Source organism: Lactuca saligna, chromosome 5 (genome assembly GCF_052625555.1).
Source record: "Lactuca saligna cultivar CGN05327 chromosome 5, ASM5262555v1, whole genome shotgun sequence".
In the NCBI taxonomy this organism is placed as follows: Eukaryota; Viridiplantae; Streptophyta; class Magnoliopsida; order Asterales; family Asteraceae; genus Lactuca; species Lactuca saligna.
The window spans coordinates 228,424,781-228,450,070 of NC_136421.1; the positions used below are offsets into that span (position 1 = coordinate 228,424,781).

The 25,290-nt window shown below is 32.2% G+C and overlaps 2 protein-coding genes across 2 annotated transcripts; both read left to right on the forward strand.

Annotated features, from left to right (window-relative positions):
* Nucleotides 1–3,361: 3,361 nt before the first annotated feature.
* On the forward strand, nucleotides 3,362–6,671 carry LOC145045819 (katanin p60 ATPase-containing subunit A1-like). The gene is made up of 6 exons (XM_078994128.1): nucleotides 3,362–3,790; nucleotides 4,257–4,740; nucleotides 4,931–5,373; nucleotides 5,451–5,609; nucleotides 6,095–6,182; nucleotides 6,253–6,671. Exons 1-6 carry the CDS (start codon nucleotides 3,378–3,380, stop codon nucleotides 6,532–6,534), a joined length of 1,869 nt encoding a protein of 622 aa, XP_078850254.1. The 5' UTR covers nucleotides 3,362–3,377; the 3' UTR covers nucleotides 6,535–6,671.
* A 16,528-nt stretch (nucleotides 6,672–23,199) lies between these two features.
* Nucleotides 23,200–24,778, forward strand: LOC144997604 (putative 2-oxoglutarate-dependent dioxygenase AOP1). The gene is made up of 3 exons (XM_078957498.1): nucleotides 23,200–23,604; nucleotides 24,038–24,359; nucleotides 24,456–24,778. Exons 1-3 carry the CDS (start codon nucleotides 23,231–23,233, stop codon nucleotides 24,702–24,704), a joined length of 945 nt encoding a protein of 314 aa, XP_078813624.1. The 5' UTR covers nucleotides 23,200–23,230; the 3' UTR covers nucleotides 24,705–24,778.
* The last annotated feature ends 512 nt before the right edge of the window (nucleotides 24,779–25,290 follow it).

The following is a 25,290-nucleotide window of genomic DNA, read 5'->3' on the forward strand; positions in this document are numbered from 1 at the left end:
TTATGAGGATGACAAATCTGACGAGGAGTCAGATAGGGGAGAAGACATTGGGGAAACCTCGAGTGAACTCCACCCTTCAGACACCATACCAGGCTAGCACACTGTGCATGAGAGCATTGCTGACCGTATACGCACTCTAGAGGAAGAAGTAGCCAATCTCAAGCAACAATTCTTTGCGACCGAAGCAGAGCAAAGGGAATATGTGATCACTCGAGAGATGAGTGAATTGGCTGAACTTTTGGAGCAACATTGTGGCATCTGAGTGTCACCACTGTTGTCGCTAGGACTTGCTCTTATATGCACTATTGTAGGTAGAACTGACTCTATGATTAAGTGACTACACTACTCATAGAGCCGTTATGCTGAAGGATTTTATTTTCCTTATGAACTGTATGCCTTCCAAGGTGAATTTTCATGCATTGTACTATAAAGTTTATCCTTAATGAAATAGTTCTATGTTTTATTTGTGATGTTGTTATCTGCTATGTGTTCTATTTTCCTTGTTTCATTATATTGTGTAAATTCACTTATATACACAAACGAACCATCGAAACCACTAAATGATGAAGGAAATCGAAACCATGAACTTCTATGTACTCACTATCTTCCTATTCCATGACAGAAGATGCCTCAAAGACTGGTATGCAAAAACAACACGACACTACCACCACCACTGCCTCTGTCGGAGGTAGACTCTGTTGCATTCCAGGCAGCAATATTGGCTACGGTCACCGCAACATTGGCACATATTCATAATGGAAACAACGGTGGCGGTAATGGTCAAGAAACTGGGAGCTCAAACCAAGGAATGAACCAAGGGCCTACAAAAGTCTTCACCTACAAAGATTTCTCAAATTCCAAGCCTCGAACATTCAACAGAACTGGTGGCATGAAGAACTCCTCACAATGTCTATTAGCCATTCCTTGAATACAATCACATGCGACATAGCTCAAATAATCCATCAAGTAGCAGACTTGTCCCTACAACGGTTGGACTCAGACAAGAGCTACGAAGCAGGGTCAAATCCGTCACTCTGAGATTATCCAACCTTTTTCACATGTGACTTGACATATTCACTTAATGGCTAACTCACATCACTCATGAGTTCCACGAAGCACAAAGCAAGCAACATTCGTGCAGAGGATCCGACTAACACTAAAATGCAATAAGATCCGACAGATCCTCCTATGAAATCCTCCATCTCAGACTCCTAACATCTCGTGTGCATCTTCGCCCTGCTCTCTCTCTCTCTCTCTCTCTCTCTCTCTCTCTCTCGTGGCTAATCCTTCCTCATGTCGACCCACTATAAATCGTGCCCAAACCAGGGAAACCACCGCTACCTCATTCAATAATGCTACTGGCCGTCTGACCCAATACGACTCACCATACCATATTTATGACACGAATCTCTATTGGTGCCAGACGACTATCACATGAATACAGTCACATGCCCCACAGCTTAAACAATATTAGGCTAAAAGATTCAATCCTACAACGGTTGGGCTCAGACAACAGTTGCGAAGCATGACCAAACCCTTCATCCTAAGATCCTTTAAATCATGTAGCATGTGACTTAGCGTATCCACTCAATAGCTAGTTCACACGCGAAAGAGTCACACAAAATCCAAACAAGGAAACTCTATAGGAACTAAGGCATCACATAATTAGGCAATTCCATCATGCAATTCCTGAAGATACCTAGCCTATTACTAGCATGTTGTTCTAACATATCACAATATCAAATAATAGTATGGTATTTTGGGGTCTACTTACTGGCTTCGACTTATCGTACACATCGCATCCTCCTTACGTAATTTGAAAACCATTTGAAAATCATTGTGAAAATCTTTTTTCCTTAGTTTGAAACTGGATTCACACGAGTATTCCTCCAATTCACTCAAACCAAGGCTCTGATACCTACTTGTAACATCCCAAAAATTTCAATAAAATTGTAACTTTTCAAATCAACCCTTTAACAAAAGAAGTGTTTACAAAAAGCCTTGTTTCCAAGACATTATTTAAAAGTCAGAATCGCTTCCCACATAGTTTTCAAAACATTCATATTATTAGAGTTTTCCCAAAAATCATAAGTCCAAAATGCGAGGATGTATACGGTTATGCCTTCAGCCTGACAAGATCTACTGAAGTATCTGAAACCATAAACCAAAACTGTAAGCACGAAGTTTAGTGAGTTCCCCCAAAATACCACCACAACATATAATCATAAAATAACAGGAAACAACATATATACAGAGCCTTCAGCATGTCTGGACCACTCATAGAACCTTCAGCATGTCTGGACCGCCTAACCGGGCCTTCAGCCTGTCTGGACCGTTCTCCAGGCCTTCGGCCTGACTGGTATATCCTACCGGCCTTCAATTTATCCGGGACCCCTGGGTCTGTTGGCCTTCGGTACTAAGCAGGTTTGCCTCAACCCAACCACACACAACCATGTCGACATACACATAACAGATAAGCAGACATATAACATACCAATATAACTATTATAGGGTTTGTTGACTGGCAGCACAAAGCAGTATAGTCTCAACCCAACCACATAACTCATGCACATGCAACCGGTAAACATATAGCCGGAACAGATAACAGGAAGATCTAATATATCACTAGGTATATCAACATCCTATCTACCTAGATACCGATCCAACAGATCACTACAACATACAAACATATGATAAACTAGTATAACAATCCAAAAGCTTTGACCCGCAAATACAGTAAAGAAAACTCACCTCGAATGCAGAAGCTCCCTGAAGGAAAATCCCTAGTCGCCGCCCTGCCGGCTTCCCAGGCCAAAATGTGCTAAAATTGGAGAAGAGAATCAAGATCTGAAAGCTCCTACTTGAACCACCACCTTACACTAAGTTTTTCTTTCCTTCCATGAGCTTCCAACACACTAAAACACACCCACAATGAGCTCACAACACTCAAGGAGACTCTAGGGTTTCGAGATTAGGGTTAGGCGCTATGGAGGCCGGGAATGAGACCATCACCTAGAACTTAAGATGTTTAAATAGGGTGCAAAACCCAAAAATTATGGTTTCACAAATAGCGTCCAACTCGTTGAGTTCTCTTCACCAACTCGACGAGTTGGTTCTTAAAAACACACACCCAAAAGCTTCCAACACGTCGAGTTTATGCCATAAACTCGACGAGTTAGCCTTTAAAAAAGGAATTTATTTCCATAATTGACCTTCAAGACTTCGGATGTTACAGTTATTGCGGTCTTTCCAAACTTCCCATCGGATAAATAAAGCAACAAAATTGAGTACAAAAAATAGTGACACCAAATAGTATAAGTCCACCAAGACTCAAGATGTTGCCCGAGAGATTGAGCTTGTGATATTGATATGTTAAGATGAAGATGAGATGCGAAAGGTGTTGGTCAAAAAGTGAAAGATCGGGTTTTATATCTCTTAAACCAAGTTACGTGGGCACGTGGGTTGCACGTTATAGCAGGCGTCTGGTATATCAACGAAGAGGGCAAAACAGTCAAACCACACACAGTCTCCTCCATCGTTCAAAAGTCGCCGTCGTATCCTCTGCTCGGAGCAGAGCCTCCTCCAAAAGCTTTTCTTCTTCGCCTACAGAAGCTGTAGCACCAAACCCTAGGAAAGAGTTGTGGTGGTGGTATTACGATCTATTACACATGTCAGGCACATCGCTTGCCGGATTACAGGATCATCTGAAATTAGCGAGGGAATATGCACTTGAAGGTCTCTATGATACTTCCGTCATCTTCTTCGATGGCGCCATCGCACAGATCAATAAGTACACCTCTCTCTCTCTCTCTCTCTCTCTCTCTCTCTCTCTCTCAGTAACTCTATCTGTATCACCGAAACACACATTATACTTTCTTCATACTATTAAATTATATGTGAAGAAATTTAGATGACTGTTGGATTTGTTTAACAGACATTACTGTAAATCTATTATACTTGAAATAGCTTGTATTTTGACTAAGTACAGAGGATCTGTTGGTAGATTAGGTAAATCAAAAGAAAAATAAGTCCTAAAGCAAAGAGCATTGTAACGAAGTATCGAGCATTCATTGCTTTTAGCTACAATTAGCTCTTGCAACTGAAGTAAACACTGTAACTACTTTAAGAAGGTTATATTTCCGTCATGGAATATAGCTTGAGATCTAGATTTCAACCATTCTCCGTTGTTTTATGATCTGAATCATGAGTATTTGGATACTGTTTGAGACAAAAAAAACCGTTGTTTTTTCTTCTAGGCACTTAAACTCCCTTGATGATCCAATGGTTCGTGCAAAGTGGACAAACGTTAAGAAAAATCTGTTAGAGGAGACTGAGGTTGTAAAGCAATTGGATGCCGAGAAGAGATCATTGAAGGAGACTATAATGGGTCGGAGATCTTCTTCACCTCCAATTTCTGCAAAAAAATCTTCATTTGTTTTTCAGCCATTAGATGAGTACCCAACTTCTTCTAATGCTCCTTCCATGGATGATCCTGATGTATGGAGACCTCCAAATCGTGACACTTCAAATAGAAGATCTGCAAGAGCTGGCCCAGGAGGTACAAGAAAGGCAAATCAAGATGGTGTTTGGGCTCGGAGTTCTGCTACCAGAGGTGGAGCAACTGCTCGTGGAGGGAAAACTGGTGTTTCTAGTAAAGTTAACTCAGGAATACGATCTTCAACTACTGGGAAAAAAGGAACTGCTTCAGGAAAATCAAACACTGGGAAAGATGATGCTGCTGTAAGTTTTTCTTCCCAATATTTCTTAATCGTGCTCGTTGTTCTTCATTCTTATTCTGCATTCTAATTTCTGATCATGTTCTAAAAAATTACCAAAACATGAGATACTTTCAATTGTTATTTATTTAAGTTTAATTCATGGATCTACATTCTAATATTGGAGCAACACTTTTTGCACTTATAATAACCAGAACAGTGAGAGTGAAGAGGGAAAGTCAAAACGTGGGCAGTACGAAGGGCCTGATGCTGACCTGGCAGCCCAACTGGAACGCGATGTCTTAGATGCAGCCCCCGGAGTGAGATTTGATGACGTGGCAGGACTGACTGAAGCCAAAAGACTTCTAGAAGAAGCCGTGGTTCTTCCCTTATTGATGCCTGATTATTTCCAGGGAATCAGGAGACCATGGAAGGGTGTTCTTATGTTTGGTCCACCTGGCACTGGGAAAACACTGCTGGCTAAAGCAGTTGCTACCGAATGTGGGACCACTTTTTTTAATGTTTCTTCCGCCACCCTGGCATCAAAATGGCGTGGAGAGAGTGAACGAATGGTTAGATGTTTGTTTGATCTCGCAAGATCATATGCACCAAGTACAATTTTCATTGATGAGATTGACTCTCTTTGTACTTCTCGTGGGTTAGTGACTTATTTTACAATTTTACCCTTTTGTTATTTGGTTATGACTTATGAATTTGTTTTTATTATTTGTTCAGGGCCTCAGGGGAACATGAGTCTTCTAGAAGGGTTAAATCTGAAGTTTTGGTTCAAGTTGATGGTGTGAGCAACACAGGGACTAATGAAGATGGGAGTCGCAAAATTGTCATGGTTTTAGCTGCTACAAATTTTCCATGGGATATTGATGAAGCATTAAGGTTTGTTTTCATAGGTTAGAATGCTATAATAAGAAGAAATGGAAGTAGATTTTTATTTGAGTAAATTACACGAATGGTCCCTATAGTTTGGGGTAATTTGCGTGTTTGGTCCCTAATTTATTTTTTTAACTCGGAAGGTCTCTATTGTTTGTTTTTGTTACGCGTTTGGTCCTTACTATTTGTTTTTGTTATGTGTTTGGTCCATGTCTTACCTAAAAAAACTATTATTTAAATAGGGAAAAATGGTGGGATAGGAAAGGTAAGGTGAGAGGGTGAGGTTGGAGGTGTGTTTATTTAAAAAAAATTTAAAAATCAAGGGCAAAATAGTCTTTTTAGAAAAGACAAGGACCAAGCGCGTAACAAAAACAAACAATAGGGACCTTCCGAGTTAAAAAAATAAGTTAGGGACCAAACGCGTAAATTACCCTAAACCACAGGGTCCATTCATGTAATTTACTCTTTTTATTTCTTGTGTTGATTTACAGGAGACGTTTGGAAAAGCGAATATATATTCCTCTACCTAATTTCGAGAGTAGAAAAGAGCTTATAAAGATCAATTTAAGAACTGTTGAGGTAATAGTTTCTTTGAGGTTTTGTTGGTTGGTTGGGTTATATCGTATTATTATTTTTTATTGTTTTCCAGGTGGCAGCTGATGTGGATATTGATGACGTGGCGCGTAGGACGGAAGGGTACAGTGGTGATGACTTGACGAATGTGTGTCGGGACGCGTCGTTGAATGGGATGAGGCGTAAGATAGCAGGGAAAACACGTGAGGAAATAAAGAACATGTCTAAAGATGAGATATCAAATGATCCAATTGCCATGTGTGATTTTGAAGAAGCGATTACTAAGGTTCAGCCAAGTGTTTCTGCTGCTGATATTGAACGACATGAGAAATGGTTTGCTGAATTTGGATCTGCTTGATTGATTTTCAAAAAACTGTATTATTTTCTTGTGTCCAAATTTAATTCATTCTTGTCGTTTCTTTTGTGTAACTTCAAAACTGTAACCTTGCACTATTAATTTATTTATTTCATCATGAGAAGACGAGGGTTCATAAATTATTTTCACGTATTTTTGTTCTTTGTTTGGGTGTTTTTTTTAACATGCGTCCTTGCTTAAAATATAAAATGTGAAAAGAGAAAACAAGAAATTTTAAATAAGCGATACTCAAATTACATCATGTCTCTTTACTATATCATCTACATACCAATATTGAAAACTCTTCCGTTAGCTATATCTTGTGACCCGCCTATTAATGGCATAAAGCATGCCATAGCCTTTAGTCGTTATTTACAATTTAGTAACACAATCCATGGTGGTGATATTATCGCATTTCTATTGTTGTATTTTTGCTAAAATATTTTCTTTTCATAAAAAAGTTTCTTTATGAACCTCATTTCATTTTATAAAAATGCAAGTGTCAATAAAAACTAGAGATGAAGTTTTTTTTATTCTACAAATCAAAACATCTTTTCAAAGTTTGTCATATACCTTAAGTTATAACTTTTGGGAAAATAATTTTTAATTGGGCTGGGATATGCTAATAAGACATTCACATTTCAGATCCAACCCGACGAGCCTATTATTAGTCTCCTTTAATTAGCCTCCTTTAATACATACATAACATTGATAAGATTATTGTACTTATTATATGTATAATTAGGGAAATATTCACAAAAAATTTATTATTTTGGACAAATTTATGATTAAGATCCAAAATTATCTTTCTAATAGAAAAGACCAAGAAACTACCAAATTTATTAACTATAGTACATTTTGACTTGTTAAGCAGACCATTAGACTAAATTGACAATTTTTCTAAAATAATGATATTTTTTATAGATTTTCTTAAAATTTGTATATAATATATAAATGTATTTTTATGTATGTTTACATACTTTAATGTATTTTGGTATACTTCTTCATGTATCTATATATTTTAAATATTTTTAACTAGGTTTTTTTTTTTTTTTTTTTTTACATATTTATATATACTTTTTAAGTATTTTTGATATTTTTTTTACCTATTTACGTATCTTTTACTTTAAGTTTTATTGTAAGCTAACTAGTATACATTGAAAATGAAGAAAAAAAAATCACTAGGGTACTTCAAAAAAAACATTTTTCAAAGGCGATCGTTAACAATCAACGACATTTAGATAATTTTTTTTTTCGTAAATTAGTTTGTAGATGAACAAAGTTTACAAACATCTTTATTAATGACAAATATATTCGTAAACTTTGTTCATGTACAAACTAAATTAAAAAAAAAAGAATTTTCCTTGCAAAAATGACATTGATTCTTAAGAATCTCTTTCACATTACATATTAATAATACTCATATCATTATTTATAATAGCATATGTTATTAGAAAGATATACTTTGAAAAGACAAAATTTACGTATCAAAACATCTATTCTTCCAAAACATTCTTTCCTTTAAAAAAGTTCTTGCTTTCAATACATTCTTTCAAATTCTTTTCAAAAGTATTTAACACTTTCATTTCAACATGTTTTGTATATCAAAGAATTGGTATTACATTATCATAAAATTATTTTTCCATGTACCCCAAAGTGAGAAAATAACAATACTTACTCACATTAATCACGAGAAGGTTAGCTAGTCCTATTCTAGTTCATTTCCTTAGAGAAACACTCTCAAACACCATCCACACAACATGTAGGTGAAGATCAACAAAATAACCAAAATACCCTTGAGGGTAAAAAAATTATAAACTCCTTTTAACAACATTTTTTTAAATCATTTGCAACCAATATAATTAGAATTAGGTCAAACGGATGAGCCAAACTCGTGTTAGAAAAGTGTGTGGCAAAGATAAATTTGATGGGTTTTATATAATACAAAACATTGTACAACGCGGAAAACAATTAACATTTAATAGAGTACAAGCATCCTATAAAAGATCTATGTCATACACTTTGATAGCAGCATACACTGAACAACAAAACTTAACCCTTAGTGATATCGAATTCATCAAGTTGAGGTTACATACTTTTGATTTGTTGTAGTAAACAAATCACTTATATTCCCTTGTAGTGACGGTCTTGGAAAGCTTAGCACCAAAAGTATAGTCGCCTCTAATGGATCATCCCCAAACTCTAGCACCAAGAACTCAAGAGGAGAAGGAAATTTCGTTAATATATTCCTTGGAATGAATGACCATGAAATTTGATGCCCAATAGGTTCTATTTATACTTTAGGTAACTTAGGGACAAAATAGTATTTGAATAATTAAATAATAGATTTAATCATAATTCAAATCTTTTCCTTATTATCATCCAAGAGGCTTTTAGAAACCCTAAGAAATGCTCCAAAACCATCCATGACATGATGCTTCTAAAATTGCCTATTTTGTTCAACTATTGAATAATTACAATTCATCCATTGTATATTTAGTTAATTCTAATTAATCCCGAATTAATTCCAAATTAATTCTGATTAAAAATTAATTAATTCTAATTGATTTCTTTTCAATTTATTAACCTTATCATCCCTAACAAATGAAAATCTTTTTGCCATATGTTATCTTCTTATTCATTTGGACACATGATATTTTCTAAGATTTTTAACTTTTCAATTTCCCACTTATCAATTTGTTGTATTTTTTATTTTCTTAAATTTAAATCCATATTTAAAGTTATATCTATAAGATATTTATTAGTATAGTTATACATATAAGGTAATCAGTCAATTAAAATTTATATAGAAGTTATATATAGTTTAATTCCTTCCTATTTCAAATATCATATAATTAAATTTTAAATTAGTGATATCACCTATACACATAAAATGCATTCCATATTCGTGTTTCCAAATTCATAATTACAAATAATTCATAAAATAATTATTAGCTTATACATTTCAATTTCCACCGATCAATATGCATTTTAATATCATCCAGTTATTTTGAGTGTTACCATATTTAGTAAGATTCTTGATTCTAATTACCTTGAGTGTTAGAGTATTGTTACAATATTTTTAGCGAATATTTGATAGTTGAGTTTATACAAAGCATATTTTGTTGTGAGATTTATATTTAATCTTCTAATTGAAATTTGACGGTGGTTTTATTTTGTGGGATATACTTCATTTCTCTTGTAAAATCTAAAGGAACCATTTTTTTTTAGAGAAAGTAACTTTTCGTCATTTAAAATGTATTTTAGACCTGGATTTTTCTTTTTGATGAAGTACATATTTGATGGCTATGGTTGTAGGCTTTTAACTTGGTGTCTTTTATTTTCTTTTTGGACATAATAGTTTGTACTAAAATGGTTGCTCATGAAAATTTGACTATATATTTGCAATAATGGCTAATAATAAATAAAGTTAAATTCGAGTACAAAATTATTAGAAAATTGTTTTCTAGATATTTATATAAAAGTGGTGATATTTATAATTGGTTATATTCCAACTTATTGAATGTTAGACTATTTAACTTATATGAATAATAAATATGTTATTATAGAATATTATAATTAACATCAATAATAATAATAATAATGATATCAATACCAACATTATAATAAATATTTATAAAATATTTGATATAATGGTTTTTTATAAAACCACATGGGTTAAGATTTGTAATATCTAATTTTAATATTAATATATGAATACAATAACTATCATATGATTTTAATTATAGTAAATGACTTAAGTTAAGTTTTAAGTTAGCCTTCTCAAAAAAAAGGTTATAACGTTTCCTTGAATATTTGTTAATTAAAGAAAAAAAAAACATTTTTTTATAGCATTCTACTTTTTGAAAACTATCATATATAACATCTTGATTTGTAAAAATAACCATTTTTTAAAAAGATTTCTAACATGGAATATAATTTTTTTTTCTATTATAGCATGCTACTTTCGAAAAGAATGTTATTTACAATTTTTTACATTATAAAATGGCATTTTTTTTTAAATTCGAACATGACCTAGAAAATAAATAAGAAACATTTCCTTATATGACATTCTACTTTATGAAAACGGTCATTTATATGTTGAAAGATAAATAAACATATTTTAAAAAATTTCAACCGTGTAGTACACAGTAATTTTACAAATAGGACATCTAATGCTATATTTAAAGAAGTATTTTGAAATTTACGATTAAACTTATTTATTGAGAATATGTCATTACTTATTATTATTATTATTATTATTATTATTATATATTGAATTACCTACTTATTCATCATTTTGTTTGTATTTATCTCAAAATTTTAGTTTTTAAAATATCTAATATTTATACCTACATATTTAACTTTTGTTTTAATCAACCCGTGTAGTACATGAATCTCATACCTAGTAAATTAATAAATCAATTGTCTATTTCCTGTTAATATATTAATCATATAATATATTAACAACTCATTTCCTCATAATTTTTAATTAGGTTATTAATAATATACAATGGCGGAGCTTTGTAAGGGAAATAATAATCTAATAAAACATTATACTTTATATACCAAACGAACCTTACCTCCGATATACTTCTACCTGGTTGTCCCTTAATTAATAGATCTTGAAGTAGACTTTGAATTAATAATGAGTCTAGACTAATAATTAGTCGCAATAAATATTAGATTAAGACTTAGTGATAATGATACTAGGTTTCGTCAAGGAAAAAGCAGTTGCTAGAAGCGAAACGTTGTCCGAATTTCAAATTGTCACTTTAACAAGTTAGTGCATAGTTACTTTTATATTAAACATAGATATGAAGTATTTAATATAAATTATATGCCATATGTGTCTATTATATGTATTCCTGATATCTATATTGGATGAATGATTTATACATGTTTTACCTGATTTAAACTGCATATGTATTTTATACCTATAAATATGTTGGATAAAGATGGGTAGACGAAAGATGATATAGATGATAAAAGATGAAATATGAGATAAATGATGAGAGGCCTTAATTTTAAAGCTGATCCACGATGTGTGTAAAAACAACTAGTTTTAATCCTAACAAACTCAAATAAAAACAAACACACGTAGGCAGTGTACCTGTCGATAGTAGTTTAGTTCAAGTAAGCAGGGTATCGAACATAGGAACGGTAACAACTAAATTAAATACTAAAATTACCTAACTAAAACAAATAATTAAAAGGACGGGTTTTATCTAGTTTTGCAAGACTAGAAACTTAACTATTAATACTTTAAACAAAGAAAAACCAACTACTAGGAGCTAAGGAAATTGAAGATAACTAGATTCAATATCAAAAGAGACTTCTGTTTAGGTTCGACTCACTTGTTTCTATAGTTGATTTTATGGCAAGTGCAATGGATTATTTTTTTATTGGTTACCGATTAATGTGATTAGATTCATGTTCACTATTACTACACCTTAGAAAACAAATTAATTTAAACAGTGGCCAGTTGGTTAAACTAATGAATTTCCTAGTATTTTGGTTCGGGTTAAGCAAGACATGTAGTAGTAAATTAAATTACTAATTCAATTAACATCTTATATGATTGTTCATCATACAAGCTCACACATTAACTTACCTATTTTCTTATTAATCATAGGTTCATATTCACTAATACTAGGCATATAACAATGTTTTCACATAATCATACGAAGCAAGCAATTAAGATGATGTTCATGCAACTTAATACACTAAATAATTAACAGAAAATAGTTGTTGTTAACACATAAGGATCATATACAAGCTTGAAAAAACAAATTTTCACCAAAACTAATAATCCACACCATAAAATCAAACTATATTAGCAAGTTCATCTACCTTAAACAGAAGTTACGAGTTTTAGCTCATAATTGCAACATACAATATCTCAAAATGAAATCTACGAATAAAAACATGGTCTTGTTCAATAGATTAAGAAGTAAAAGAGATATGTTGCCTTGAATCACTTTCGAATTGAACTCTATGGTGAAATCTTCGAACTCTAGTGCTCTAACAACCCTTCAACCGCAACTAAGTTGCCAAGGGAATCCAGAAGAGGTTTAGTTTCGGGCTATTATGTCCTATTTATAATTTTCTGAAAACAGAGGCGACTCGTCGAGTCCATAGGCTGACTCGGCGAGTCGATCACTTAATTCCCGTGGGCGGCAAGTCTTTAAACCTTCGTGAACATTCGTGTCTACTCAGTGAGTAGATGGCCAACTCGCTGAGTCCTTTATTCTTTTCTTCATTTTCTTCTTTGTTTGCTTCCCCGAGCTTTCGTTTGCTAATCCCGCTTTATTTTTAACCGGAGCATGTCTTTTAGGCTGAAAATACAATATAAACACAATTAAGTACCTTTTGTTCAATAATTAGGACAAATTAACCAAAAAGTATTTAGATTTTAGACAAAACATGTAACTAAATATGCACATATCAATCCAGTCGTCTAACGGAGTATAGATGATGGCAACAGACTATTCTAGACAGTCCAGTGGAACGCTGGAATGCTTGCAACTTATAGGTGTTTTTGAACTAAGTGTTCAACAGATGTACTCTATCCCCATGATGGTTGCCTTACAGACATATATTGCCGATAAATCCCTTAAGCATTATTGTCTATCCTGAAGATAATCCTTAGGATATGTCCCTTAAATTAGATGTTTTAGGGATAGAAAGTGAGGATAACGGGAATAGGTAATCAGGTTGAATGATTTGATGAAAATAAAGAATTTAATTATTATGGGTTGAAAACCCTATGTACTCATCTGGATCCCAAGCCTGCCCACTTAGTTTCTTGTATTATAGGTAGTGGCACAAGGGCACATGTGTGATGATTAAATGAGAGATTTATGGATTATAGGCCAGTAGAATAATAGATGTTTGTAAGGCCTATGTTATTTCTTTTTATGCTTATGTACTGTATTGACAATGACATCCCAATGTTTTTAATATAAGTAAAATACATTTCTTCGGAAAAACTTTGATAATATCTTTATCATATTTTAGGAACAAATTCTGCAATATTATTCTTCAAAAGGGTACTCTGATTTTTTAATAAAACATAAAAAAATCAGTCTTTTCTGGCCGTGAAATTGAGGATGCCACAAGCATACACTTCACATTTTTCCTAAAGTAACTAGAACGTGGTGTATAAAAGGTTTAGTTACTTTATGGTATCATACTTTTATAGGTTATGTCCTATCAAACTCGTTCGACTAACAACCCTCCACCATACACGGGAGCGGTGGGTGAGAGTGTATACCTAATGACGGTCATTTTATAAGTCGTTTCCTTATACTCCCTTTAGAGTATGGCTTCGTGAATAAGGCCTACTATTGATTTGACTAATTTTTCTTATACATATAATATATTAAACTTTTAGTCATATAGAGTAAGGTGTATTTTAAATCTTTTCAAAATATGAGGTTTAAATATTAATTATCTAAATTAATCATATAATTAATTAATCAATTTAAACTTATCATGGATTTATAATTTTCTTTTAGTTAATCTTATAACTGAATTTATTATTAAATCTATAGGGGATAATTCAATTTTAATTAATCAAATAATTAAATAATTATCAAGTAAGGATATCTCCTAATATTTAAGGATTTTATTTAATCATCTAAAGCATGAAACATTGGATTCTAACTGATTTCTAAGCAGATAATTACCAAATAACAATCATATAAATCAAATTAGGCAAGAAATCCTGAAATTCTGGATTTATACTGAGTTCACATCGTGACAGATAACTATCACGTCATGAGATCATTCTAACAATTTTCTTTTTTCAAGTCAACTAATGTGTAATCAATGTTTGACAAGCCTAAGCTCTAATACCACTGCTGGGTTTTATAGAATACAAAACATTTTACAATATGGAAAACAATTAACAATTAATAGGGTACAAGCATCTTATAAAATATCTATGTCATACACTTGATAGCAATATACAATGAATAACAAAACTTAACTTAACTGCTAGTGATATCGAATTCATCAAGTTGAGGTTATATACCTTTGATTTGTTGTACTAAATAAATCACTTTAATTCCCTTGTAGTGATAGTGTTGGAAAGCTTAGCACCAAAAGTATGACTACCTCTAATGACTCACACCCAAACCCTAGCACCAAGAACACAAGAGGAGAGAGAAGAGGAGAAGGAAATTTTGTTAATATATTCCTTGAAATGAATGACTATGAAATTTGATGCCCAAAAGGTCCTATTTACAATTTAGATAATTTAGGGACAAAACATGATTTTAATAATTAAATAATAGATTTAATCTCAATTCAATTCCTTTCCTTCCAAGAGGCTTCTAGAAACCCTAAGAAAGGCTCCAAAACTACCCATGGCATAATGTTTCTAGAATTGCCTCTTTTGTTCAACTATTGAGCAATTACAATTCGTCACTTGCACATTTAATTAATTTTAATTAATCCCGAATTAATTCTAGATTAATTCTGATTAATAATTAATTACTTCTAATTGATTTTTTTATTAATTTATTAACCTTATAAATTACTAAATAAATTGTCTATTTCCAATTAATATATTAATAATATATTAAAAAATCATTTCCTCATAATTTCTAATTAATTTATTAACCATATAATAATCTAATAAATCATTTTTTCTCTCCTAAATGTCATTTCTTTCGGTTACTAGTTTTTGAATCAACCCAAAAGGAGATTGCTTCTAATTCAAGAATATACCAATTTAGTTATTGACTTATACACCTTAATCCAACATAATCATCTCAAAAGGAAACATGGTGATGTTTCTTTTTGCCTTAAGAAATCACAACCATGTTTTCATGTTTGCACACATATACATCTTGTTTTATTTTCTCAAAATGATACTATACTTTGCATAGTTCTTGAAGACCTTTTAAAATTTACTTTTTATCATTTATATTTGTTCTCACACATGATTATGAGGTGTTTTATCATCAAAAAAAAATAAAAAAATACTCGAATTAATTTATTAAGTCCCTAATCAAAAGGCTAAGCTCATAATGCTCAAAATTACATAATTGGAGGGATTAAGAGCTTAAGTTGATCACCCTTGCTTTCCAACCATTATGACTTATTAAAAAGTCAGTCAAAAAATCCTTGGACATTTCCAAGTGTTTAAAATGACACAAATATCATGTTAAGTCCTTAATAGAGTTATGGAACGTCCAATTCGATTCCAACTTTCCTATGTTGCCCTTATGAGCATAAACTCCATGGATTCATATAATAATCAATCAAAACTTGGTATTTTGCATCCAAATCATTCTAATAGAATCCTCATGGTTATAAACTTCATTTGCTTTACAATTATACCATAATACATAAAATCCATTGGTGTCATCATATTTTCCCAAAACCACTTAAAATCCATGTTTATGCATCATTATACCATCATGGACGTGTTTAAGCAGTTTAATTGGATTCATTGTCATAAAATATCATCTAGGTCATTGAATACATTACATAATAACTTATAGATACAAAATCTCCGAATTAGATTATAGGGTTCATGGAGATTTTTACCTCAATCATCAAATCCATTAATGTGATGATTAGATTGTGATTAGAACCATGAAAACCACTTAATGGAGGTTAGAAAACCAAATCATAATCATTAATTGAAGCCAAAATCGACATTGGGGTTCAACCCCAATGATGGACTAAAAAAATAGAGTTAGAGGAGAATGATTTGTACCTTATTAGCCTTTGATTGTTCCACTTCTTGCTTAGATGCTTCAAAACTTACGTGATTCAGCCGCTAGATGTAAAAATGGAGGAAACCCACCATTAGAGGAGCACTCTACTTGTTCTCCACCTTATGGAGCCTTAGTGGAACATAGATTCATGTTATGTTCCTAACATTTTCATATTTGTTCCCTCTAGTTTACATATTTTGTCAAATTTACCATAACTTCATTTATTTTCCCATTTTCCTAAAAGGTTGACATAAAAAGTCATCATCAATCCTTTATATAACATTGGTAATCCCTTTCATTAATTCGCTCAACCCATTGGTCAAAGTTACTTTGCCAACTTAACACTTTTTGGCCCTTTAAAATTTAAAATTTTACTATTTTCACTTCTAAATTTCTAAACTTCATATCAACTAATATGTAACATCCCCTTTTGCATGTATCACAATATTATCCGCTTTAGGCTCCTGGAACGAAAACTTCCCAGGGGGTCACCCATCCCTAGATTCCTCTTACTCGAGCACACTTAACTAAAAAGTTCGTACGAGATCTGATGTACTCATAACTTTAAAATGTGTTATGACAAGGAAGATATCCATACCCCTTATAAGGAAATGTTTAGTTCTCCTTCCAAGCGGATGCGAGATATGATGCAACCCACCTTCACCCCCATTATAGGGTTTGATGTCCCCATCGAACACATCGATCTGTACCCTGAAGTTGGGTTGCATCTGATCCCATATTGGCTTGGAAGGAGAAGGAAACATTTCCTTCTTATAAGGGATGTGGATATATTCCTTGTCACAACATGTTTTAAATCCATGAAGGAAACATATCCCATAAGAACTCTGTATTTAAGCATGACCGGGCGAGAGTAATCCAGGGATGGGTGAGTGTGACATCCCCAAAATCTCGGCCAGAAAAGACCGATTTTCATTTATGCTTTTAAAATAAATTCAGAGTAAATCCTTTTGATTTGAAAGAGTTGCGGAATTTGTTCCCAAAAACAAAACATGATAAAACAATGTTTACCAAAGCATTTCATAAAAGAAATGTATTTTTCATTATATAATCAAAACTCGAGGTGTCATGTTCCGATATAGACCAACAAGCATAAACGATAACATTACAAGTCATTCAACAAATATTTACATATACAGACTTGTAAACAAAACAACTTGATGGTTCATCCATCTTACGCCCTTGCGCCACTTCCTGTAATACAAATAAAACTGAGTGGCTCAGGCTTGGGAGCCTGGTGAGCATATAGGGTTTTCAACCCACAATAAATAATTAAATTAATTATTATCAACCAACAATAACCCAGTTACCCATTCCCGTTATTCTCACTTTACGTCCCTAAAATAACTAACACAAGGGACCTAATCTAAGAATATTTTCATCGGGGTGACAACACATGCTGCGGGGGTTCCTCAGCAATATAAGTCAAATAAGGCAACCATGAGGGGGATGGAATACAGCGAATGAACACCCAAGTTCATTAACACCTACAGGTTATGAGCCTGCTAGCGTTCCACGGGACTATCTAGAAAAGTCCGTGGTCGTCATCTAAATTCCGCTAGATGACTAGATCAAACAACAACGAGGCCTCTCATCTGTTTATTACACACCAACTATCTACCCATGTTCTACCCAACATATTGGTAGATAAAAACATACATTTTTATACATATTTTCAAAACCTGTATAGCATGCTTGATCAAAATGTTTTCTATATAACAGATGAGGCACACACACATAACACGTATTTCATATAGAAATAATCATATCTGTAAGATAGAAGAAAGTGAATATACATTCACACACATAACAACAAAATATACACATAACACGTATCTCGTATAAAATACTTCATTGTTATACGTTAGGAGAAAGTAACAACGCATTCACACGTATAAACGACAATAAACTTAATACACTCAAACCATACTTGTATATTATTGCGTTTATGAAAGGTAGTATACACTCACTTGATCAGAAGATGATCGGACATCACTACGGCTTGCAGAAGTCGTAATCCTCAGTAGATCTGGAAGATCTCTACGAAAATCGAACTTCTCGCGGGCAGAGCTTCGGCTCGGAAACCGCACTTCTCGGGATCTTTGGGATCTCGGGACTCGCTTCGGGACTCGGGAATATTACCGGGGCTTTGCGGTACAAACAGCACGCAAAACGAGGCAAAAGACTAGAGAGAAGGATGGAATTTGTAAAGGAACTAAGGCTGCCTTCGGATCCTTTTTATAGAGGCTGGAAGCCCGAATTACGCGGGGCGTATGCAACGTCATTGCATGCGTATGTGTTCGAGTGACGTCATTGCATGCGTAGCTGAGGCGGTTCACGGGTACGCTGGGCGTACCCCAAATTACGCTGGGCGTACGCTATTAAGCAAACTTCAAACTTGCATAACTTTTGCATACGAGCTCCGTTTCCGACGTTCTTTATATCCACGCGAAGGTGAGACTACGCTCTACAACTTTCGTTTAGACTCCGTCGGCTAATTTTGACTTTATTTTTATTATTTATTTTTAATAGGCCGGGACAGAAAATTTCGTTATAAATTCATAACTTCTTCGTTTGACGTCCGTTCTCGCCTAACTTTTTATCGCTTTGATACTAACAACGAGATCTTCGATTCTCGTTTAGATCACTAAGGCTAAATATCGCTCTAACGTAAATTTCACTATTTACGCCATTCAGCGTTGCCGGTTTTGTCGCGAAACTTCGATAGGTCATAACTTCCTCGTTATAACTCGGATTTCGGCATTCTTTATATATTCGAAACCTTGTTTCAACTACTACAACATTATCTACAGATATCAAGTTTATTTTACACTTAAATTTTGACGCTTATTTTTATTCTTAATTAATCAAACCACATAATTAAGAAATTAAGCACAAAACACATAATACTCAAATAATAAACTCTTATTATTTCAAAACGGGTTACAAAGGTTAACCTAGATCATTACATTGCTAAAAATGGCAAGCCTGAAAACACAGTCGTTACAGTAACCCCATGAGAAATTTTCGTGTTGGGAGCCCAAAGTGGATAATATTATGATACGTGGCAGAGAAGATGTTACAAGTTGGTTCCTTTTGGGGATTTCTCCCTCACCGGTGAACCCTGGTCTAATTGTGAGGTGTATCTACATCTATTTACTCTATAAAAATTACCATTTGTGTTTTTTAAAGTCGTGAAATTTATGACGTGAGTGAAGAGTATTTTTAGAAATTGTTTCTTATTGAACCAAGATTAAATTTGGGATTTAAAAAAAATATTGGGTTTTGCTTTATAGGTTTCTGATTTTGTTATGTTATCTTCGTGTATATTGTCTTTTAGAGTTTGGAGAAGACAAACATAATATTTATTATTCAAATATGATGGAAAAAACCATTTCACCGTTTCTGGCAACTGTGATCAAATCTATGTTGTTCTTGGAGTTATGCAACTTTCCATCATCCAGTTTAGTGGAAGATGATGAGTGCATGACCCTTTGATTGTAGATTGAACATAAGATCAACAATCTCTAAGTTACCATGTTTTCCGATGACCTTTAAGGTCTCCGGCTCACAGCTACTGCTTCCGATTGTATTTTCAATTCTTTATTTGATATATTTATCATGTCTTCTTGTCATTGGAGTTGATGGTTGCTTCCGGAGTTGATAGTGCTTGCCAGAGAAGAACACGATGGTGGTTGTTGTATTAGTAGGTCCCATTAAATAAATAATAAAAACTTTAAGAACAAATAATAAAAAAGTAAATAAATAACAAAAGCATTACGAACCAATAAATAAAGTTAAAATAAATTAAATAAGAACATATTTTCTTTTGAGTTGAGTTAGGAAGTAAACATGAAATAAATTTAAAAAGTAAGTATATTCCAAATTAAAAAAAATAAAAAAATGAAGCACTACATGTGCAATTTACACTAAACCATAGTAACTGAGTTTCTAAAAAACTCGTCATGGCTCCAAAGCTTACACCTGCCGCCAAATTGTACCAAAACGACGCTTTAACTCATATATCTGTATAAAAATGAATAATAATTGAAAAAATATATAAAAATATTAATTATAATTTGCGGCCTTAAGTCATGCCTTACAAAGATCGTGACTCGTTAAAGCTTAAAAAGCTTGAAAGTTGACATTGTAACCAATTCACGCCTTACGTTATTTAGTAATTGATAATAACCATGAAAGTACTCTCTAATTAGGGTGCGTACACTTAAATTTTAGAAAGGTGGTCCATCTTTTTGATAACCAAGAAATAGTGCTACTAGCATATAATTACTACAAAAACATTATTATTGGAGAAATTAGAAACCGGATGTGATTGAATGTTGATATATTAGTACGGATAGCACCGATTTCTAGCCAAAATAAATATTTTATTAGTTTTATTCTTTGAAATCAAATTCGTATCGTTAAATTAGATTATGTGTCTCTTACATGACTCATGTGGTACCAAAGATTGACATTGCCATAGACAATTTATTATTTGTATCCTAAACACAATTATTATCGACATTTATAAAACCTATCTATTATATTAGTTTATTCAAAAAACTAAACAAACATTATGATATAACAATTTAAAGAATTTAAGTTTATAAGAAAAAATATAAAATATTTAATTATTAAAATTGAAATGTTTACTTGTTTTTTAAATTTATACTAATAGTAATTTAAATAAATAAATAACTAAAATAATTAGATTCAATTTATAAATTTAAAAATTATAAGAAAGTTATATTAATGAATTAGATATACATTTATTACATTTATGTATTATATTAAATTTAATAAAATATAAAAAACTACAAAATAACACACACATACATATATATATATATATATATATATATATATATATATATATATATATATATATATATATATATATATATATATATATATATATATATATATATATATATATATATAGGAGGGTTCAATTGAGAAAAAAAAAGTTGAGAATAGGGGAATCATTCTCAGCCAATCATTTATTTTTACAGCAAAACCCTCCAACGTACCGATGGAAATGGGAAAGGAATGCACATATGTTTTCCAACAAAACATGTTTCCTTAAACTATGGTAAGCATTACTTTAATATATACAAAAACATAGTTTTTTATTTTTTTTATTTTTTATTTTTATTTTTTATTTTTAAAAGCTATTTTAATCGAAAAATGATTTTAAATATATCAAAATTCATAATTTTTTATTCTTTACAAATAGACATCCATATTGATATATTTTTAAGATAAAAAATATATATTTTTTATATTTTCAGCTATCGTTATTCATAAGTGAATAAAAATGAATCTGATTTTTACTACAGTACATTCGTTATTCACTTATGAATAAAAACTATGAATAATTTTTTTTTACAATTTAAGTATCATTCATATATGAATATAACATATACTAAATATAGTATATTCGTATTTAAATATTAGACGATGCATTCACTTGTGAATATTACATAGTATATTCACTTGTGAATGTTAGATGATATATTCACTTATGAATATAATATGATATTTTCATATGTGAATATTATATAGTATTACATGGTATATCACATGAGAATAATACATAGTATATTCACTTGTGAATATTAGATCGTATATTCACTTATGAATAATAGTTGGTATATTTATATGTGAATATTGCACAGTATATTCATATATTCATATTACAATGTGTTTTCAGAAATATATATAATTTTTATATATTATTCACATATGAATAGCGTACAGAATTGCATATTTGTTTTGTGTTTTAATAATCACATATCGATTTAGGTGAGAAAACATATTCATATATGAATATAACGTGGTAATTTAGTTTATGCATTTCATCAAACAGTTGGAGTGCATACAAGTTAACTTTTTTAAAAATGTGATAAATATGATATTTTGACTACCTAAATCTTACAAAATAGTAGATTGTTAGAGAAATATATGAAAATTTCAAACAAAAAATGATTTGATCTTTTTCTAACCTTAATTTCGATATTTATTTGATGAACGATGGTGAATGAATGATACGAATTGAATTTTTTGTTGATTATCGATGATGTTGTTGTAATGATGCTAGGAGTATAATTAATCGTAGATGTTGAAGATATGTTCGTATTCAAACAGAATTGAAGGTTGGATTGAAAGAGCAAAAAACGAATGAATTTCAACTGTTCGTATTTGTGATTGAAGACTATTATATCATATTTACAAGTTTGCCACAGTATCCTTTATGTTAGAGACTAATTAAATGAGTGGCTGAGAATGATTCCCCCATTCTCAATCTTTTTTATTTTTCTCAATTGAACCCACCTCTATATATATATATATATATATATATATATATATATATATATATATATATATATATATATATATATATATATATATATATATATATATATTTAATCTAAATTTATTATAAAATAACATAACATAATAGATAAAAAGATGACAAGTGGCAAAATTATTTTTATTTATTAGAAAAGATTTTAAAGCACAAAACATTTCTACAATCACACTAAAATTAGAAATAGAGAACTTGTATTAGCTTATATTTTTTCATTTTCTCGAGATAATTTTAATGGCATTTGTAGATTAAAATTAAGGGACCAACCTTGTTTTTTGCATGTCTCAAATCTCTCTATGCTGAATATTCTGAATATAACAGGAACATAAAAATCAGCATGAAGAATGTCTATTGTCAAAACCAACTCAATGAAAATACATTAATTAGATACATATCATGCAATAAAAACACCATCGATACACTATAATAAACCAATCAAATTTGTTGAAAGTGACTTAACGGACACTTTATGCATATATGCTTATAATTTGTGTGTATATATATACTATGATCAGATTTCAGCGTTATATAACGCGATCACACAACACCATTTAACATCACTTATAACTGAACAATGGGCTCCCTAATAATACCTAAACTTCTCATAGTAGACTTCACAAATGACAACTTAACCCCTGGCACAACCACCTGGTCCTCCACGTGTAACGATATCAGGGTTGCCCTTGAAAACCACGGCTGTTTCATAGCACTCTACAATGGAGTCTCTACCAAGCTTCAAGAATCCGTCTTCCAAGCTGCAGACGAATTATTTGACCTCCCAACGGAGACCAAAATCAAAAACATCGTCTCAAAGCCTTACCATGGATACGTAGGCCAGATGCCCATTATCCCACTTCATGAAGGGTTAGGAATCGACTACGCTACAGACCACGAAGGAGCTCAAAGTTTCACAAACCTCATGTGGCCAAACGGAAATCAATCCTTCTAGTAAGTTATTAAGTCAACATTTTTCTCCATTTAGTCAAACCAACAAACTCTAATTTCTAACTTTGTTCTTTTAGTAAATTATAATTCTGAATTCTGACCCTTGATTTTAGCATATTTCTTTGCTTTTTGTCTTAAAGGAATTAATTTGTATTTTTAGTCTTCATTTTGATGTAAAAACGATTGCTTGTAGGTTTTGGAAGATTTTAATTTTTGATTTTTATGTAATTATATATATAAAAGCTAACATCTACTTTTGTATTTCTAAACAAATAAAAAGGTATATCTTATCTACCAGCTCTTCCAAAGACACCCTTAATGTTCCAGAAACAAAATCGATGTTAACTTAAATTGCAAACCAGTTCCTTTTAGAATCAAAACTGAAAAATATGATAAACTCAGGGACTAAAATTGTAACTTTCTCGATCTGTTGTAGTGAAACTTCAATGTTGTTTTCAAGGGCAGTGAAGGAATTAGAAAACATGGTGATAAAGATGATGTTTGAAAGCTACGGTGTGGGAAAGTACATTGACTTGCATATGGACTCCACGACTTATCTTCTTCGGTATTTAAAATACAGAGCACCAGAGATGAATGAAACCACAATGGCTTTTCCTTCTCATACAGATAAAAGCTTTTTGACAATACTTCATCAGAATCAGGTTTCAGGGTTGGAAATAAGAACAAGGAATGAGGAATGGATTTCTGTTGAATACCCTCCTTCGTCTTTTGTGGTCATGGCAGGCGATGCTTGCAAGGTGATCAGTGAACAGCGATCACCATGCATATGTACTGTTTTATTATTTTATAAATTCAGTGGGAAATTTTTTTAACAGTGTATTTTGTGATGATAGGCTTGGAGTAATGATAGGGTGCTATCGCCGAACCATAAAGTAACCATGGAAAAGAATGGGAAGGAAACGAGATATACTATTGCGTTGTTCTCGTTTTTGAGTAAGAAGGTGGAAGTACCAGATGAGTTGGTGGATTATGAGCATCCTCTAAAGTACAAGGCGTTTGATCATGTTGATCTTCTGAATTATTATGTCACGGAAAATGGAAGGAAATCGCAGAATATTCTCCAAGATTTCTGTGGTGTTTAAATATATATCTACTATAAATATAATGAATGCACTACTGCTATATAGTATGTTTTAGCAGCATTATTGAAGATCTCATGCCTTTTTTTTTTTTTTTTGTGTGGGGGGGGGGGGGGGGGGAGGGAGGGGGAGGAGGAGGAGGGTTCAATGTATTTCCATATATATGTACTATGATCTTGGTCTATTTGAAATGGTTATGGTTTGAACATGTCAATTATAGAAAACACTGACGGATTTACTATGGTGCCCGTAGTGGTACCGATAAATCCTGATTTTTTTGGACGCAGTGCAAAAACTATCTTTTGATTTTTTTTCTACTCTCGTGACACTACTAAAATTTTTCGTGACATTCCTACTATGAAATCTTGTGTCCTCTAATAGAAAGAAAAATGCAGTGACTTTTTGGAAGTAATTTTAGGGTTTTAGTTATCTTTTTATGTACTTTAGTTGTTGCTTTTCATTTTAACAGTTTCTTTATACTTAGATTTCTTCGAGTTTTAGATTATTATGAACTAAACGAATGTCAGGTTGTTGTGCAAAATACAATTAAGGAATTTCTAACCAAGCAATAGTATTTTCAAAAGTAACT